The sequence below is a fragment of the Camellia sinensis genome, chromosome 1, assembly GCF_055761805.1.
Source record: "Camellia sinensis isolate YWXY chromosome 1, ASM5576180v1, whole genome shotgun sequence".
In the NCBI taxonomy this organism is placed as follows: Eukaryota; Viridiplantae; Streptophyta; class Magnoliopsida; order Ericales; family Theaceae; genus Camellia; species Camellia sinensis.
In genome coordinates, this window is record NC_138961.1 from 13,778,775 (window position 1) to 13,800,309 (window position 21,535).

The 21,535-nt window shown below is 32.4% G+C and overlaps 2 protein-coding genes across 3 annotated transcripts; one reads left to right on the plus strand and one right to left on the minus strand.

The window, feature by feature from the left end:
- Positions 1-1,059: 1,059 nt before the first annotated feature.
- On the minus strand, positions 1,060-4,778 carry LOC114288868 (uncharacterized). 2 transcript variants are annotated; one of them, XM_028232488.2, is made up of 3 exons: positions 4,495-4,778; positions 3,774-4,265; positions 1,060-1,735 (listed from the first exon to the last, which is right to left on the minus strand). In XM_028232488.2, the coding sequence occupies exons 2-3, from the start codon at positions 3,871-3,873 to the stop codon at positions 1,332-1,334; spliced, it is 504 nt and encodes a 167-aa protein (XP_028088289.1). In that variant the 5' UTR covers positions 3,874-4,265; positions 4,495-4,778; the 3' UTR covers positions 1,060-1,331. The 2 variants fall into 2 exon arrangements, with proteins under 2 accessions (XP_028088289.1, XP_082728135.1); XM_082872009.1 differs by having other exon boundaries at positions 4,485-4,778.
- Positions 4,779-16,294: 11,516 nt separating this feature from the next.
- On the plus strand, positions 16,295-18,064 carry LOC114288895 (small ribosomal subunit protein eS25x). The gene is made up of 4 exons (XM_028232517.2): positions 16,295-16,449; positions 16,553-16,624; positions 17,492-17,626; positions 17,793-18,064. The coding sequence occupies exons 1-4, from the start codon at positions 16,447-16,449 to the stop codon at positions 17,907-17,909; spliced, it is 327 nt and encodes a 108-aa protein (XP_028088318.1). The 5' UTR covers positions 16,295-16,446; the 3' UTR covers positions 17,910-18,064.
- Positions 18,065-21,535: the final 3,471 nt, after the last annotated feature.

The window sequence follows — 21,535 nt, forward strand, 5'->3', positions numbered from 1 at the left end:
TAATGTCATGAGATTTGTTAATTAATATACCAATTATTTATAAATATGTCAATTTATTTTTTATTCCTAACATGTACATTTTTCATTTCTCACAAATAAATATTTCTGTAATATATTTGTATCATAAATCCAAAAAGTTGGCGGTGGCAGTGTCCTCACTGCCACGTCGTTGATTACTTTTTTTTTTTTTTTTTTTTCATTTAGGGGGCACTTTGGTCATTTTGTATAACACCATCATTTCAAACACATTTTCTAATGCAACAATTTAACAAAAAATTCACACCCCCTTTCTAAACCCGAAAACTAAAATAACTTATTAAAATGGTCAAATAATCAAAAAGTCTAAAAAGTAGTTGGCAAGGTGAATTTTAGCCTTTCTTTCGGTTAAAATTAAAAAAAAAAAAAAAAAAAGTTAAAATAGCTAATAAGATAAAGCCTCTGTTTGGGAAGTGGATTGGGTTTTTTACTATTTTAGCCTGGGGCTAAAAAGCCTGGTTTGGAAAGGACTTTTTGACTTTTTGACTTTTTTGACTTTTTTTATGAGAGAGGAGTGTAATGATTATGTGTTGGATTTAATGTTTTATTTTTTATGACTAAAATAGTTTATTTTATTTTTTGTGACTATTTTAGCCCCTAACCCACCAAAACCAACTTCCCAAACTATGCCAAAATGTCATATCAAATCTATAATCATTTCACACACTTTTTTTTTTTTTTTTTTTTTTTTTTTTTTTTTTCATAAACATCACATATAACTATAACAAATCCAACTATCTTTCCAAATATAAAAATTTTAACTTACTATAACTATGCCAAAATTTTTTCCCGTAATTTAATGTGTATTGATTTAAATTCTTTCGGTTAAAATTCAAAAAAAAAAGAAGAAAGAAAGAGTTAAAATAGCTAATAAGATAAAATGTCATATCAAATCTATAATCATTTCACTTTTCTCATAAACATCACATATAACTATAAACAAATCAAATTATCTTTCCAAACATAAAAATTTTAACCTACTAAAATAGTTAAAAACTAAAATAAACTACTAAAATAATGACCTCCCAAACACCCCCTATGTATGCGTAAAATACTGAAAGCAAATACATTGGTTGAAAAAGGACTTGTAAATGAAAAGGCTAAAACATAAGAGTCTCCACTAACATGGTAAAGCAAGAACAGAAAAGCTATGCTTTCAAAATAAGCATTAGAAGTATACGACATAGATTCACACCTAGAATGAATCTACTCTGCATATTTTATTTTACAGGTATTTTTGTTTTTTTTTTTTTTTTTTCAAGTGCATAGCATTATGAAGTAAGAAACTCTTCATTTTACACAGGCTTAGTTAGGTTTTCGACTCCAAGTACTACATAAATATGTACAACAAGAGATGCCAAGATTAGAGCACACAAAGTGGAAACATCTACGCAGCTCTGGTTGCAGCTGCCAGCGCCGTGGTGGGTGTTGCGGTGGCCATTGGCAGCGCCGGCTGCATATAAGGGAATGACAGCAGTGCCTGCTGCTGTGTTAGGGGTTGTGGAGCTACCTCCATTTCCTTCCTCACTACTGCCGCCTGATCGGCCGCCACTTGCTCCTCTGCTGCCACCACCACCACCTCTGGTACTGGCACTATAGGCATAATTGCTGTGGTGGGCTATTCCATTTCCACCACCATGAGTGGAGCTACTACTATCTTTATCCAATTCTGTATCTCCTACTTTTTTCTGCAAAAGAGCTGTAGATGCAAACTGGATTTAAGTTCAGCTGTCACTGTAAAATTTTGCACTCAATATCAAAGATTTTGGTCAGTTGATTTTGTGTTTGATGTAGGGGTGGAAATTTCCATCACAAAACCGAATCATGTGTGTTAATGTTTGTTAATTTTATTACTTGTGTCATGTTTAGTTGACGTATATTATTAGAGCATCTCCAACCCACTAGGCATATAATGCTTGTTAGTTAAAATGCCTAATGTGACTCACTTTTTTCAACTCCAATGCACTAGGCATATGATTAGGCATTTTGGCTCAGCTCACATTCGCTAGCTACATGTAGCTAGCCTTCAAGGCTAGGCAAAATGTATTTAATCATTAGGATTATTTCCCTCCATCTTTGTTATTGACGTGGCATTCTATAAAATTAATAATATTTAGATGAATAGCTAAAATAAAGAGCATGGTTGGAGTAGAAACATGAAACAGTTGACATGCAAAATAAAATGTATACTTTATAGTAATATTTAGATAGGTAAAATGTCTACTACCATTGGAGATGCTCTTAGTATGTTAAGTTAGTGTCAGAATACTTGACATAATTTAGTACAAAAAAGGATTCGACATAAATCTAAAATATGATATGATGTGAAAATGACCAAAGACAAAAGATTTCACACCTATGTCGCTAGACATGTGATGATTTTACATAGAATGATTTTACATAGAAATTCCATAAGCACTTGAGCTAATGGTATGTTAGCTGTTTATACAATTTGGTTAATAATTGCTTGTACATAGGGTTTGTTCGATGCCAACTTTTTATTAAAATTCTATAAACTATAGATAGAACTTACATAAAACACTCTTGACACAATTTTTAAAATAAAAAAAATTATAAACAATTTACACCAAACATAATCATAATATCCTGATTTGAGTTGTGCATAAAGACTCATCAGGAATTTGGAACAATATCCAACTCAGAAACTAGTGGCAGAAAAGGTGGCACCACCATCCTTTGCTTGATTCTTTTGAGCACAGAGTTTTTCAAAAAGGGGTAAGAATTTATAAGACAAAGAAAGTGATGACTTTATTCTCTGCAATTGAAATCTTTTCATATATATATATATATTCTGATGATAGAGAAGTCTAACCTATTCAATCTGTCATACAATATAACACTTTATAAATAAATTCCAGATACAAAAAATTATTCGCAAACATGTATACGTGTTAAGCCCGAATAATTTTGTGCTTTGAAGAGTTGAAGATGAAACCTTAAAAAATTATTCTAAAATAAACTTCCCATATTAAACCTCTTAACTATTAGCTGCACGTGCGGTGAGACATGGATGTAACAAAGTCTAGATGTAAATTGATTGGATATGAAATTAGTAATTGTAAACATCATTTAATTTCTCTTCAGTTTTTCTTATCACGAGACACAAAATTAGTTGAATCTATATTAAAAAATGTATGTGAGACCCTTTTTTTCGTGTCTAATAATAAAACAATCTAATCAGAAATTCATTTATATTATAACCTCTTTTTTTATTTATTTATATGAATTAGGTAGTTTGAAAATTATAGAACTAGCTTAAACATGAGTCATGTCAGCAAAGAGGTTGCACTAAACAGAGAAACAAAGGGAGAATTTCAGTTTCTAGTTTGGTTTCATTTCATGAATTGCTTTATTTTCATACAATCAGAGAGACAGGGAGTTGTAAATTTATGATTTCAGCTCATGTGGTCCAATTGGAGACGGTTGTCCAAATCAATAACAATTAATTTGTTGAGAAAACACGTAATTGCATAATTTGAACCAATTAAGTGAGGTTTGGGATAGGCAGAGGATGACGGAGTGGGAGGGGTGAGCATTTTGTTATATGATTTAAGTTGTCCAAATTGTAAAATTATCTTTCTGCCTATTAAGCTACGCTTTCAACACTACTAATTGGGATGAACGTTTCTTATTGAACCGTATGAACTGAAATAAAAAAACTCTAGAGACTAAACACATAAAAATTGATAGTTTATATAAAGAAGAAAGAAATATACCTGAAGAAGGCAAGTTATTTGCAAGAGAAAATAATGATGGCGGATGATAGAAGTGGAAGGAGAGGATGATGAGGAACAAGACAGTTTCTTTGGCTCCCATTTTTGCTTGTTGTTAGTAAATCCCATATGCATACATACAAGCTTCTGATCCTCTAATTCCAATCCTCATTCTATATTTCATATATATGTAACATAACATTATTCCTTTCTTTTCTTTTTTTTGTGCCTCACTTTCTTTGTTGAAAGAATCTTTTAATAAAGAAAAAAAAAAAAAAAAAAAAGAAGAAAACTTTGCCTACTTGTACCAAAAAGTGATCTTCTCTCTTTATTAAAGAAGTATGGGGATTGATCAGTGGGTTTTATAAATCAAACATCCAAATACTTGACACATCAATGCTTTTGCTTAACTGTGCTTGGATGATTGTACTAAAAAGACAGCCTGTCTCCAATCCACAGCATTTAGTTGGGTTTGTGGGTGTTGGTATTTTTTTCCTGAAAAATATATAAAATAAATTAAATAGAAATGATAAAATAATTTTTTTACTAAAAAGATGAAATACAAAATAAACGACACAATTAAAAATATAGAAATGAATTAGATTACATTACTAATAGAACAAATTATTAACATAGATAACTAAAGATTAGAACTCATTTTTGTAAAATAAATATTGAAAAATTTAAAAACAAATGATAAGAAAAGAAGCAAACCGAAATCTACATTAGATAGTTTTCTTAAAACAGATTCACCGCTTCCTGAGGGATGCTGGAGGTACGCCGGTGTTTGTCTCCCAGGATACGACGGTCGAAACCAGCTAATATAGAAGTATCTTCTGAATAGGTTCGGTGAACTTGATAATGGATGCACCATCTCTAACAAAAACTAAAGAAGAGGCTAACAAAAGAAGATAAGAAAACAAATTCTTTGGTGTAAAAAATCATCTCCAACTTTTTGTCTCAAAACACTATCTCATTTTCCATCACAAAACTTCTCTAAAACAACCTACTAAGTTAGAGGAGAAAGACATTTATTTATACTAGTAGGGAGGAGCCTTAGTCTTGAAGGCTAATATTAATGGGGTTATCAAATGTCATTAACTCTAGCCATTAGGGATAGAGTTACAAAGGTTCAAAACTCCAAAACCATTATATAAATCATAATATGTATATAATGCATAAGTTTTGAGAATTAAACTAGATAGATTGCAAAATGGATACGGTGTTGGGTCACAACCCAATCTCAAACACATGCACAAACTGAGCCCAACAAAGCTTAACCCAAAACTCAAGACTAGGTCCAAGTTCAACTCTAAGATAAACCCATCACATGCACAAGTACAAGTCTAGGCCCAGTCCAAACCAAGACTAAGTCCAAATCTAAATCCAACTTTATTGATGCTTACTTTATGAGACAATTCTCATTCACAACTCAATGGTTTCGGCTCATTATTTTTATATTACAATCTTCTCACTTAAGAGAATACAAAATCATTCAGACCCACATCAATCAGCGATTGGGTCTTACTTTAAGTTGAATACAAAATCACTCAGACCCACATTAATCAGCAATTGGGTCTTACTTTAATTTCAAATTAAAGTTATCGAAAAGCCATTATTTTTTGACAGTGGATTGATTATAGGTTTTAGTATGATAATTATCTATAAGGCCATACAAAATGAACCGATCATATCATTGGAATAGGATTTGTGGTAATCATCACCAATCTAACTCAACGGTCCAATACATTGTACTAGAGAAAAATTTTGTTATTTTATAAACTCTTTCCACCTCCCCACCTCGACAAGATAAGATATGGAGTATAAAGTTAAATAATGATAATGAAAATTACATGATTAAATTAGTGAGAGATTAACAATTGGCGCAATGTAAAATTATGGTTTCACCCTTGCTTTGATTAAGACAAGGACAGTCCTCTTGCTCCTCATTGGGTTTGTCAATTAAGCCCATGAAACTTTTAGCATGGGCCGAAACCCTTTTTTTTTTTTTTAATTTTAATTTCTCAATCTATTGTAGAAAAGTCACATTTAAAAAAAAAAAAAATTGTCTCAAAAGTTTGTCTTTTTAGATTCATCTAATTTAGAAGAATCCAAATATTTTTTTTTAATTAGAAAAAAATCATTAAAAAAATTAAATCGGTCTAATCTAGTAGAAAAAAATTCAACAAAAAGACTACTTAAAAAAATCAATTATCAAACCCAACCTTAATATGCTATTTTTTCAATCTGTCTTTCTCTATATTTGAGTCAACTAATAACTTTCACACTTTCTTAAAGTGAAAATTCTCACATTGAAGATGAATATATCGTCACTTTTGGATGAAACACCACTTGCTATTGCTATTGAACTGTGCACTTGAAATTATTTATAGGGCAAATTATATTCAGAATTTTTGTAATTTATCTCTTGTATTAATTTTAGAATACTATTTTTAATTTTTTTTTATGTCATGTTAATTATGTGTTAAGAAATTGGATAAAAGTTAAAAACCAAAATTATCCATTAAAAAATGAATAATTTAAACAGGATGCCAATTCCCCAATCACGGCATCCCGTACCTTAAAGTTTATACTTTGAAATTTTTTCTCCTACGTAAAGGATTTATACCTCGGACAAAAAAAAAAAAAAAAAAAAAAACAGAAAAAAAAAAAAACAAAGTGTCATAGAAAGAATTATGCTCATTTATGCTGTGTTTAGTTAGGAGATTTGAAAAGGGATTTGGAAAGAGAAATGAAAAATGTCGGTGAAATGTGAATAAAATATACCTATATTTCATTCAGTTTCACACATCTTTTCCCTTTTTTCTTTTTAAATTCCTCTTCAAATCCCTTAATCAAACACAACATTAAAGATATGCTAAAAAACTATCTATTAAGGTATAATATATTACACAGAATATATGAGTTTGAAATTGCCAATATTTTAAGTCTAAAAAGAATAATATATATTTTTGAAGTGATTGTTAAGACTACGGAGAAACAGCAAATCCCAACTACTTTGTAAGAGTCAAAACTGTTAAAGGTGTAAGCACCTAAATAATCTGGAATGGAATGTGGCATGCCCAAAAGCTGAAGAAAGTAATTCAAAATAAATTTGACCTAAAGTTTTAGGGTATGAATGAACAAAGATTTTACTTACCCAATTGTGAAATTCTTACTGGATAGGTATTCAAATTTTGCAAGGTGCTGGCCAGGCCTAATGTTATTGGGCCCAAGAATTCAATCACATCCAACTTGGTCATTTTATGACTAAGGTTTGTTTAGTGTGAAACCTTGAACCCAAATACTAAACAGGAGTAACACAAATGTAACATTGGTTTGAAGTGGTTGACAATAGAATGGATTGGTGGAGCTTATGGAATTATTTTTATAAATTTTTAATTTTTTTTTTAAAACTATGTTAGAATGTTTGACGCATTTTTTATTTATAATTTATGAGGTAAAAAGATTTTAAATAAGTTGAAAATGATTGATTATTGAGAAGTAGATAAAAAAATATTTTAATTATTGCTTCTAATTATTAACTTTTAACTTACAAAAAAGAGAGTACCAAAGCTAATAAATCCAACTTGTGAATGTGTAATTGTAAGTTGTTCCAACAAAACCAATGAAAATTACTCTAAAAAACAAAAAGGAAGGGAATCACCCTCAACAACTCACATAGGGCTTAAACCATCAATTTTCAAAAGGTATGTATCATATGCACATTCATATGGATTAAGAATATGGCACAGAGTTCAGATTGGATCCGCTCAACTTGAGTTGGCTTCATTATACTTTCAAGTTTTCAAAAGTGGTTGTGGAGAAGGCATTTGTATCAAAGTGAGTAAAATTTCAGATTCGAACTTAATGAGAGCTCATTCAAAGGGAAAAAAAAAAAAAAAAAACCCCTTAACGAGAGCCGTTAGTTTAAGTATAATTTAACTATTAATATACTAGTGGTTGTGGAGAAGGCATTTGGATCAGTAAAATTTCAGATTCAAACTTAATGAGAGCCATTAGTTTAGGAAAATGCTATAGGCCTCAAATTTTTTACCAAACAAATAACAAAATGTCTCACATGGGTGTGGGGTCTACAAAATTGTGGATCCCACACCCATGTGAGACATTTGGTAATATGTTTGGTAGAAAATTTGATATCCCTAACATTACCTTTAGTTTTAAGAAAATGCTATAGATCCCAAATTTTTTACCAAACAAATAACCAAAGAGGTCATATTTAGAAGACTTATACAAGATATGGTCCTATTTAGAAGACTTATACAAGATATGGTTGATTATAAGTCCTACTAATTTACTAATAGACCTATTTGTAAGTCCTATATAGTCCTAATTATTAACCAAATGATTGATTATGATTTAGCTACTAATTTACTAATTATTATTTGTGTTAAATTAAAAAAAAAGTAATTATTTATAAGTCCTATTTAGAAGACTTATACAAGATATGGTCTTATGAAAAAACTTATAACCCATAGGTCCTGTGGTTTTCTTATAACACATCTACCCTCAATCTTAATTAATTAAAAACCTGATTAATGATAATACCATATATGAGAAATCTAATGTTACCATAGATTGTGATCATATCTATATAGTTAGAAATTTGAAATTAAAAAAAAACTTTATTAATGACAATACCATATAAGAGAAATCCAATGTTACCATAGATTGTAATTATACCCATATGGTTGGAAATTTGAAATTTAAAACGAAAATATAACATGTGGCATCCCAAATCCAATGTGACATTTCCATTTGCTTATGAAATTCAAAATAACTTGATTAATTGCAATACTATATATGGAAAATCTAATGTTATCATAGATTGTGGCCATATTTATATGTTTGAAAATTTGAAATTCAAAACTCAAAACATAAATATAACATGTAGCATCTCAAACCAAATATAACATTTCCAAACTTAACGTGACATTCTCATATTCAAAATTCGACGTAAATGTAACATGTAACATTCTAAACTCACCGTGACATTCCCACATGCTTCTTATCCCAAACCCAACGTGATATTCCAATACTTCACTGTTGAATTATGAATAATGTAATATCTTGAATGTAACATATAACATCTCAAACCCAACCTGACATTCTCATACTTTACCGTTGTTCGCATTTTAAATTTTTAATTAACAACTGTAACCTTTTAAATGTAATATGCAGGGATACTCACAGGTGGGGTTTGGGGCGGGTAAATAGAAATCCGTCCCCGCTCTCGCCCCGTATCATATCAGGAGTGAGATAAATCGGGAGGGTGATAGAAGCGAAGTGGGTGCGGGATAGGAGGCGGGTTAATTTTTTAAGTTAAAAAATGAAAATATTAATAAAAATGATTGATAATATAGTATATTATGAATAATAATTTATACTTAATGAAAATTATATTATATAAGATATAAAATAAATGAATAAAAATTAATATTAAGTATAATATTTTACTATTTTAACTTTATTATAATGAAAAATAAATAAATTATATATATTATATATATATAAGTATATTTAATAGGAAATATAATTGAGATGGGGTTAGGGTGGAAGGGGGCAGGGGAAGCAAAATTCATCCCCATCCCATTTCTTAATCAAGGTGGAGAAAATTAGTGCAGAACGGGGTGGGGGATGCGGGTGCGGGACAAGGGAAAATGACCATTCCCCGTGTAACATTCGAAACCAAACGTGATAAATGAGAGAGAATAAAATGCACAATAATAAAACAAAGTAGGGATATAATAATCTACTACTACAACTGATTTACACAATATATGATATTATGGAATACATTCCTATCTAAATAGGACTTTAGACTTTATAAAAAGTTTCACAAGACTTCACACTAAACAAGTTTTCATAATAGGACTTATAAATAATTTTTCCAAAATAAATTTGTGCCATATTTCATAGGATTATTTACACGAAATTTTTTTAAACCATTAAAAAGTATCACTTTGATTCCTGAATTATAAAACCGTACAAATAGACTCCATAACCTATTGAGAAGTATTATTTTGTTTCTTACACTATAAAAACATATAAATAAACCCCCTAAATTATTGGAGTGTTTCACTTTGCCCTCTTTAGGTGTCGTTTGGCAATGACTTTCTTAGTTGGCTTTTTTGACTTTTTTAGCCTAGGACTTTTTTGTTCATTTGGTATTCTTGTTAGGCTTTTTTGACTTTTTTGTATTTTATGTGATGCGTGAATGAATAAAATGACTAATTTGCCTTCATGTTGGCGAAATCCAAGTACACCTTGAAATTATACACATTGTGACCCAATAAATTTTTTTTTTTTTTTTGTGACCCAATGAATTAATTTTATTTTTTTTTTAAATTTCCCTTTTTCCACAAATTTCCACCAAGCTAGTGTTCCAAACAAGAAAAAAAAATTTTAAAAAAATTAAAACATGAGAGCTACAATACATTAATAAAATAAAATTGTCAGCTCCATAATAAAGGTATATCCGAACAATACATTAATAAAATAAAATAGTCAGCTCCATAATAACAAACATTTGTTGGTAATTTGATCTCTGACAATAACCGACTTTTTCGGCATACCATAACGGTAACATACAAACCTAATTAGATAACGTACATACACACAATACTATAAATACTAAACGTGATCCTACAATTCCCTACACATACAAACAACAAGAACGGCTGAACTTGGGTTACCGACTTTGTCTTATATATTTCCCAACATGCCGTGATTGCGCATGTGTACCAGACAATGTCGTATGACATTTCAGACAAGTTCCATATCTAGATCATCATCCCCAATGATTACTCCATTCCCTCCAGGAGGAGCAAACAACGAAATGGCATTGATTATGTTTGTCGCGCCGGCCTCTGTCGCTATGGGTTGAACATTGGTTGGATTTTCCATATTTCTCTGTATATAGTTATGCAATGCCATCGACGCACCAACTAACTGCACCTGCGCAGTGGCAAAATCATAACGAAGCATATTTTCCAGAAAACCCTATCGACTTTTCCACGACCCAAAGGTTCGTTCCACGACACTGCGCACCGACGAGTGTGCCTTGTTAAATAATTCTCGTGAGTTTGCTGCGTTCCGTGCACCTCACCGAAAATCTTCTTGGTGGTAACGGTGGCCCTTGTATGGAGCGAGGTAACCCGTTCGATTAGGATAGCCCGAATCAACAATATAATATTTCCCTGTTGGATGTGAACAAATAACGTTATTTGAACATAGTGTGCATATTTGTACATAGTGAATTTTGAAATGATAATTCTGCATTACCTTCCTCCGGATGTGGAAACGACACATTTTCGTTGTTGATTATTTCAGCAAAAACTCTACTGTCATGCATACTGCCTTCCCATCCAAGTGATACAAACGTAAAACACATATTGAAATCCATAACCGCCATGATGTTTTGTGTGTGACAGTATTTGCGTCCAAAATAGGTTGCTGCCTCAGGCCCCGTTACTTTCGCAACAACATGCGTGCCATCAATCGCACCGATGCAATCCTAAGAGCACAAAAGTCAGCAAAATTTTTCACATGTAATATGGCCCATAACATTTTGGAACATTTTCACATATGCAAGCTGTATCTTGAATGGTAGGTATTTCATTTTTGACCGCAAGTGAGGATGTCGCACATTTTGATTTGTTGTTGGCCTACAATGCACAACCTTGAACTGCTTCATCACCTCCAAAACATTATGCACGTGGTGTGATACGGTTTCACCCGAATGTTGAAACCGTTCTTGGATGGCTCTATTCTTAAACCCTCTTAACACATGTATAAACATTGCTACGCTTTCTTCCACGGCTAATCCATGGCTACGTTGGTTAACACATAAACCAAAATCTCTAACTAACGTGTCACACAATAAGGAAAATACATGTTTTGGTATACAGACATTTTCTTCAAAACGACCAATGTGTCCGTCATATAATTCACATATCCATGTACCTCCAGTCAATATTGATGTTCGGCATGGTGTTTTTAACATGTAGTTTGCGTAATATTGTTGTATGTACCGACATGCTTGCACGTACGTCCAGTTATTTTGTTCTTATCTGAATTGCCATTTGGTTAATTTGCTCGACAAAGTCAGCGTTGCTGCTACCTTCCCCGTTAGACATGGCCACTACTTCAATGAGGCCTACAAGACATATGCCCAACGTTAACTAACATTGACACCAAAATACATGAACATCAGACCATGCATAAAGTATTGAAAAAGCAAGCTAGAAAGTACTTCACATGCATAAATCAGCCATTCAATCCAAACTAACACAACCTTAACGAAAAACATAATAAATACCTAACAACTTGGTCGTATTGTTCCACCAAACACACAAACATCCAACTTAAGCAAACCAAACAAACCCAAATAAAAAAAGTTAAAAAAAAACAAGGAAAATACTTATGCCCTAAATATCTGACACTGTAACAAGTTCACCTTAACACGCTAACACATAACACCGAAAGAACCCATCACTTCCTAGAAGTCGCCCAACCCTATGGCGTATCCCAGTATCCATCAAACTTTCCGTGAACCAAAAAGGTTCGCAAATGGAGCGGCAGTGCTGCTTTGTAGTTGCTTCTGCGTAAACCACCCGATTATATTGTCATCATCGGGATGGCACATCATAACCTCGCGATAATTAGCGTTGTCCATAAGAGATGATGCAAAGTGGAACAACGGTGTACCCACCAAGGCAGAAATGGATTTCAACCTATTCTGAAATGGTGTACAACGACTCATTCCCAGTTAAGTGCCTCACAGAAACTTCTTGGTTTTTAGTATGGACAACATTGCTCAGATTGTTAACGCTGTCACTATGGTAGATGCTCCACTAGTCGGCTTCCTCGACTTTCCTGAACTTGCGGGAGTATTCTTTTTCCTTTTTGCGCCGGGGTCAACCGTAGGTTTAACAGCTTCCATTGGCGACTCAACATCCACGTCAATACCAACAGAAGGGATTGGATTTGCGAAAGGCCCACACCAAGGCTTTGAACCGAATCAGAAGATCCTTCGTTATCTTCGACAGTCCTCTTCCTCGGTGTCCAATGATGTCTGCCTGTTGCAGCAGCGCTTGTGAAGACAATCTCCATCAACTCCCGGTGCTCCAAAGTCTTAGTCCTAAACTTTGCACAACTCTTGTTTATCTGCAGCAAAGGAAACACAAACCATTACTGACAATATGTTACAAAAAAAAAAAAAAATTAAAGCAATGTACAAAGGTAACAACATAGTGTAAATAATTTACCAGTTCCATACGATCCCACCATTCATCAGAAGCCTGAAACATGCCTGTTTCAGCGCCAAAGCCAATTTCGGTTATGCCTTTCGTACGGTCCATCGACTTCATCCATGCAGTCCATTCTCGTTTGAGGCATGCGTACTTTTTCTTTAGCTGCTTGACATCATGTTTTTTACCAGTTTTTTTTCAAACTTCTTGGCCAAAGACTTATACCCAGCGCTGCTCAAAACCATGAATGGTCAGTTGCCCTCAACAATCTCATCGGCAATAAGCTGTAGGAAAAGCTGTGTGGATTCATAATCCTACACAACTTTGTGAACATTTTGGCTGTCGGCAAGAACGTTAGCTCGGGCACTTCCAACCCCTTTATTCTTGGCAACGGTACGTGGTGAAGTTCGTGTTGAATCCATAATGACAATGCAACTGATAAATTAAAGTGTAAGTAGCTTATATATGTATGCGAATCACTCACCCAAACGAGTTGGCGCAAAAAGTTATAAAAAGTAACAATTTTCACATTAACTTACACATAAAATTAAGATTACCAACAAATAATTTTGTAGATCGAAACCACCATTCCATTACACGTAATTGACAACGACTAGTACGTATTATGTCCACAATAAAGCATAAGTCCTTACAATATTAGCTTTGTTAAGGTGTTCCAAGACACATTTCACATTTTTACATACGCAACAATAAGATTACAACAACAATGCACAGCACAGAAACAATGGTTTTCAAGATACGCAGCGTTTGTTGCATGTGAATGACCTCATCCCGCAACATCATGACAATGTCGTGCGTGGCGAAGTCAGACTCTGCGTTCAGTCGCCTAGGTTCGTTGCACCAACCAATCCAACTTAAACATGGCTGACGAAAGGTACGTACAAAGCTATTAGTAAACTAGTTTGATTTGAAATGACAATATTTTACAAAAAATTTGGGTGTACTCACCACAGGATTTGGACATGCATAGTAAGCCCGTCTTGGATTTTTGTGAGATCTGGAAATCTTGACAACACATTGACCGTAGCCACAGCCACATGTACGATGTGGCCATGGTGTAGATGTGCCACTTGACATGAATGAAGCCATGCTTTGTTTTTGTAACATAGATGAATAGTAGACAAACATAAGGTGTAGGAAAAGCTATATGGTTACATTTTCGTCAATAAGTTGTGTGCTTGTCGTATATGATATGTGTGCTAATGAGATGGTTACGTCCTACAACAGTTGTTAGCATACACCCTGCTGCACTTAACTACATAATTGGTTTACCAGTACTGTTTATGGCATAAATACAATAACACATACCGACCAATGCATATACACACATACACCTATAGGATTGCATAGACATAAGCAACATTCTCCAATGGACCGAAGCCAAGAGAATTGAAAAATTTAGCTCACTGTTTTTCGTTTAACAGTTAGGAAAGTGTTACTCATCCAACATAATTGAAAGGAGTAAAATTAACACAGTATAATTACAAAAAGAAAAGCAGCATTATCAGCTACGACACATGTTCAGTTAGTTAGTTGGCCATTTAATTATGATTACATTGAAGACCACGCAGAAACACATATAGAAAGTAATAGATAGATCAGACGAAGGCACAACTATTGGGTGGTGAAAGAACAAACAAGAAGAAATAGTCATAGATCACAAAGAAACCAACAATTGCTAATAGATTTGAAAGAGAAGTTTAGCAAAAAAGAAAAAAAAATTAACAAGCGCAAATGCTGTGCTCTGTGTAGTCTGTATTTCAGAAAATGCTTCTCCAACCAAAATCTGGATACAACCAACTACTGGACAGTATGTCCACTGGGTTAAGAAAAACAAAATGAAAGCATTCCTAATAGATGTTCAACAAAATATGGTTCACATTCGTAATTTAGAAAATGGTAATAGGCGCACCAACTAACAGGTAAATATATTGCTCTGTTCAGTTCAAGAAATTATATGTCTAACATTCCAATTGCTCTGTCAATCAAACCAACCAGCAAAACCATTTGTAGTGTGAGTTCAAAAAATTTGTGTTCAACAAGTGACAACAAACATACAAGAACAAAAAATTTAAAAAAATCATAATAAAAGAGAAAGGAAAAAAAATATTTTCCAAAAAAATTTGGACCACTTTGACGTCCACTGACTTTGAAAAAAAAAATTCAGAACACCGAACTAAACCGAAAAAAAAATTTAACGAAAATTAAAAAAGAAAAAACCGAACAAAAAATTAAAAAAAAAAAAACCAAATGAACACTACCATCCTTTATCTGCTTCAGTTTATCGACAACAGATCAAAATACATGAACATCGACTTCGGTTTTAAACCACCATTGACAGCAAAATACATGTTTTACCAGTGATCCAAGTTCAGAACGACAGGTTTTCAACATACACAACAGAAATAAGTGACATCTCGTGGAAGGAGACGAAAACCCCAAAATAGAGCGAGTTATGCGTGCCAGAAATGCAACGACAGCACAAATTTACGCGTGAAGGATGGTGGAGGCGTTGACGAAGCATTGTAGGCTTGGATCGGTCGTCGGATGCTGTGTCACCGTCTCCCCCTCTCTCGTTCTTCGTCGCCGTGAAGTTGAAGTGTGTTTCATCAAGAAACCCTACCAAAATACATGTCAAACAGTGACCAATTGAACATGGGGTATTTTCGTCATTGTCCCTTCCTACACGTGCTTCCCACCATACGCGTCCATTCCGTTTGTCTGTTTGTGATTTTGTAGTCAAAATTTGTCGTGTTGTGCTTATATAGCCCCAAAACGATTGTCAAATCGGGGCTTAATGCGATACTTTTCAATAGCTTAGGAGATTTATTTATATACTTTTATAATTTAGAAAACAAAATAATACATTTTAATAGTTTAAAAGTATAATTTAAAAGACAAAAACAATTTTTTTTCAATAGTTTAAGAAATTTTGTGTAAATAATCATATTTCACAAAATTTTTTTTTTTTTTTCTTATCAATATCAATCAAGTATAGTGGCTTGCTTTGGCAAGCTACCAAAAACAACTAACTTCTGATTTTTTTACCCAAAAAAATTAATTTTTTTAACCAAGTCATTACTTAAAATTTTTTTTAGGCCTAGTTTGGAAAGACTAAATAAGTGTATTTTTTGACTTTTTTTATATTATGTGTAGAAAAAATAGAGAGGAGATGTTGATTGATATGACTTAAAAAAAATAAAAAGATGAAATAAGTGCACTTTTTTCTTTGTAGCTAAACTTGGACTTAGTTTAAAAAGTCAAAATCCCAACTTTTTACCGACTTGTTTGTTGCCCTATCCGAGCTCTTCACGGCGCTCTAAATCCCAGCAGCAGCAGCAGCTTCACCAAAAAAGCTCCGCCAAAACCCTAGAACAATCGTCATGGTATAACTAACAAATCATAACTCTTTAATGTTCGTTTTGTGTTCTCTGTTTTTGTGCTTTTAATTTGAGAAAGCAAAGCACTTTGTTTATTTGTTGTTATTAGGCCCCGAAGAAGGAAAAGGCTCCGCCGTCGTCGAAGCCCGCGAAATCTGGCGGAGGAAAGCAGAAAAAGAAGGTAAGAATCATGGGTTTGTTAGGGTTAGGGTTTGTGAAGTTCTATTTGTGTTAAATTTGAGAGCTTGATTTGTTACTTCATTGCTGATTGTTAAGGTTTTAGTTGTGGATGTTGTTGGGTTTTTCATTATGTGTCAGATTGCGTTTAATAATACATTGCTGAAATAGAATCAATTGTTGTAAGAAATTTGGTTCTTTGGAATCATTTGATTGATTTCTGATTTTAAGGTTTTTTCTTTTGGGTTTTCTGGGTATTATTCTTAGCAAATCTGAGAAACTTGGTACCTAGTTTGTGATGTGATGTGATGAATCAATGGTAAGGGTTTGCTTGATGTACCTATTGGGAGTATGAAATGACTACTAATTGAAGTAAACTTTTTGTATTATTTAGGGCTTCATGGCATTGAATTGGGTGTTTATGGTTGTCAAACTCATTGTTGATTCAGACTCTCTTTATGATGGCTGTGTTCAGTTTACATAATGATTAGGGTTTGTTTACCTATTTTTTAATATTCATAATCAATTATCTTTTTATGAGAAATTCGTTGTCTGAATTAGTTTATGTATGCTATATATTGTGAATTTGTGATCAATTATCTAATATTCATAATCAATTATCTTTTACATGTGGTTGTTGGTCGTGATTATTGTTTTTGCTGAAGTTCTATACGGCTTTATTTGCATTTTACATTTACTCTGCATCAAGTAGTGAAATTCCTGGAATTACTATGATACTATGCCTTTTATATAACAATTATTATGCGCTTCACAAATCATTGAAATGCTGGTTGTCTTTATGGGTTTACCGAGTTCAATAGCTTAGCAATCTCTTAGTATTCTAATTCTAATTTAACTGATTTTTGTACAGAAATGGAGTAAAGGCAAGCAAAAGGAGAAGGTAAACAACATGGTCCTTTTTGACAAGGCAACATATGATAAGCTTCTTTCAGAAGCTTCAAAGTACAAGCTTGTCACTCCATCGATCCTGTCTGACAGATTGAGGGTATGCTTGAATTCTTCCTTCTTTATCTGTGGTTGTAAATTGTAGTGTTTCTAGACCATTATAATTGGAGTGCACCGTTAGATGCAAAGATTGTTTGCGCACTGGATTTATATGTCTAAGTCAATAGTGAGTTTTTATTGATAATTTTTCTTCGCCCCACTTTCAGATTAATGGATCCCTAGCACGCAAGGCAATCAAGGATTTGATGGCAAGAGGATCCATTAGGATGGTGTCTGCTCATGCAAGCCAGCAGATCTACACTAGGGCCACTAATACTCAGTAGACAGGATTTTCTCACTTTCCCTAGTATCAAAGGAAACCTATGATTATTTTTTCTTAATTTTTGTTTGGCAATTAAACCTCGTTGGATTTCTACATTTTTGACTTCATCAACTGAAATGCTATGCTTCCTTTATGAATCTATAAGTATTTGCTTTATCTGCTTTGCTGATTTCAATGTGTGGAGCTGATTTCGATGTGTGGCTATTTTTTTGTATTGTCTTTGGTTGTGTATTTGGATGGATCTATAGGCGCTGCCAATGTGTCATCAATTTGAAACAAATCTAGAAGTTGAGAATGGCTTGACAACTAGATGAATTGTTGTCACCACCAGCATCCTCTACCCAAACCCCTCAACTGCCACCAGCAATGCCCTTCTCTTCCTCTCTCAACCCCTCCAACTCCACCCCTCGCTGCCACCACCCACCAACACCCTCTTCCCCAACCCCGCCATTCCCACTCCCCACTCCTATTGCAACCATCATCCCTCTCCCCGAACCCCTCTGCCACGTCAATTAACAAATAATCAAACACTTCAATTAAAAAAAATTCAAATATAAAATTCAAGGTAGAAAGTTAATAGTAGGATTTGGACAGAAATTTTAGGTTGAGAAAACCGTTTGGGAAGAGCTAAACCAGGTTTTTTTTGGCTATTTTAGTCACAAAGAATAAAATAGGTTATTTTAGCCACAAAAATAAAACATCACATCTAATCTATAATCATTACACTCTTTTCTTACAAAAAAAGTTAAAAAAGCCAAAAAGCTCTTCTTATGCCAAGCTTTTTAGCCCAGGTTAAAATAATTAAAAAAGTCAAAAAGTTAAAAAGTCAACTCACTTCCCAAACGACACGTTTGACAATTTTAAAATTATGCCTATGTATATATATGAATAGGTGATAATCAGTGTGTTTGGTTTGAGTTTTCTGAATTAAGTTTTTTGAAAAATGATTTTTTTGATTTTCGTGTTTTTTTGTTTTTAGTGAATATTTTTAAATTTTAAACATTTTTTTTACTTTTTTAGATGCATCTTACTTAGATGTATCTAAAAAGTAAAAAATTTATAAATACATAAAAATATAAAAAATATATTGAATTCTTATATTTTTTTTGTATTTTTGGTATTTAGTGAATTTTTAAAAGATTTTTTTTACAATTTTTTTACTTTTTAGGTGTATTTATGTTAGGTGTGTTTAAAAAGTAAAAAAATTGCTTATAATATTAAAAAAATTCAATAAAAATAAAAAAAATACGAAAAATAAAAAAATAAAATTTTTTGAAAAATGTTGTTTGAAAAATGGAAATGTTTTCGGATATAGTTTTCCAAAGAGAAGCAGAGGAAAGGACTTACCAATGATGATGGAGAATGAATTGGTGACAGGTGGTGGTTGCTACAAACATGTGGACAGGGGGTGAAGGTTTGGAATTGGGATCCTCCCCTTCATTTCGGTCTTTCATTTCCTCCTTGCAGGGCCTTCAGGCCCACTTTGAGGCCCAATTTTGATAAACCGAATCGTTCATATTTTTAGATTTATTCAGTATATCATACCTATAAAAAATCAAGTTGATCGAATATCATAAAGTATGTGTTCGGAAAACTGTTTATTAAAAAATAGTTTGTAGTCCCAATTTTCTGAACGCATACTTTCTGATATCCGATCAACTTGATTTTTTACAGGTATAATATACTGAATAAATCTAAAAATATGAACGGTTCGGATTATCAAAACTGGGCCTCAAAGTGGATCCGAAGGCCCCTGCAAGGAGGGAATGAAGGAGGGGCTCAAGGCGGGGATCTGGACTCGAAGGTTTGTGGAGGCAAGAGTAACTTGTCAGATTTTTGCATTAGTTATGTTGGATATACGAGTAATATTACAAATTCATTCTTATTTTTTGAATTTATTTAGAATTATTGTTTTATATTTTAAATTCATTTTATACATAGATACCACACCACACAAATTCAATAATAATCACGAAATTTTATTTGAGATAAATTCAAAATAGATAAGTGTGAGTATATAGAATTATTCTGGATATATAAGGTTCCATTAAATTCAAGTCATTTATTAACAAGTTAATATAAGGTTTTATTAACTTGTTAATTAGTAAATTTAGATTTAAATTTTTGAATCATGTTGGTAGATTCACAAATTATTTGGACAAGTAAATGGTTGAGTATTACAAAATGATATTAGAGTTGACTTATGCACCAAATCATGTGAGTCACAAATTTAACTCCTCTCACATCAAGAGTTTGTGTAGGTAATTTTAACAACTTAAATTTAAACTTTTGAATTATATAATAGACCCATATCTTACTTGATTGAGAGGTTTGGATGAAAGTTAAAATTCACTAATGATGCTTTATACACCCAACTTCACCTCTACAAACTTTTGATATGGGACACGTCTCATTACAATGAGAGTTGTTGAAAATAAAGAAAGGGATAAAATGTAGATTGGAAAAAACAAAATGACGCCAAGATCTATTTGTGACTATCTTTTCCATATTCTGCAATTATGTCAGTGATTTTTTTTGCCAAAAAAAAAAAAAAAAACCTTCAACCATTTGATGGTGACGTATGTTAAAAAGTGTATTTTTTTATCTTATCTGAGTTATACCATTTTTATTTTTTATTTTTTTACATATCCTTTAATAAAATATTAAAAAGTATATTTATTTTTTCCATTCTAAACAATTTTTAAGATTTCATCGGCTAGTAAGAAATCGTAAATGAATTTGGTGGGATACCTTTGTCTTTTAAAAACTCAACTATGTAGTCTCCCTATTGCAATATGGGAATTTTTTTTTTTTAATTAGTTAGTTATATTGCTACAATAATATAATATGAGATTTTCATTAATTGATAATATTATCGGCTAGTATTATCTTATATTCAACATTTACTTGTATTAACCAATCGGGTTAACTTGTTGGCTAAAATTCGTAGATTTTAGAAACGCCAATTTTTTTTAAAGACTTAGGTGGCAAATTGACAAATGTCAATTTAACATGGAAGCTCTTTACTTAATATGTCAAATCTATTATTCTATTATTTTTAAAATTTAAATTCTTTTATTTTACTAATTAAAATAAATTTATTTTTAAAAGAGGTTTGATGCCATTTAAATTGTATTTTATTTTTTTAAAAATTCTATATTTATAAAATAATTTTTTAACAAAATTCAAAATTTCTATTCATTGCTACTTAAACATTTTTTTTTTAATTTGGTGAAAAAAGAAATATTACAATACATATTTAAAAAAAAATTGACAATACATAAATATCATTATAAATCACATGCTATGATTGCCCCTGAAAATGCTATATTGTGAATGATTAAAAAAATATTTTGCTCAACTCCAAATTTATAGGTGATAAAATAAAAAATAATTAAAAAATATTTTATTTACAACCGTAATTGCCATACATGACAACATAGGTTGGTTTTCAAATAATATGAACTGTTGGTAAAAAAAACCCTTCATGACGTGGGTAACCACAAATTGTGTATTGTTGGTTTTCTTTTATTTGAAAAAAAAAAAAAAAATTGAATGAAGTGGGGAACATGTCAAAATTGATATGAAGGGGTGATGTCAAAGCCATGCCAGCTTTTGACATATCGG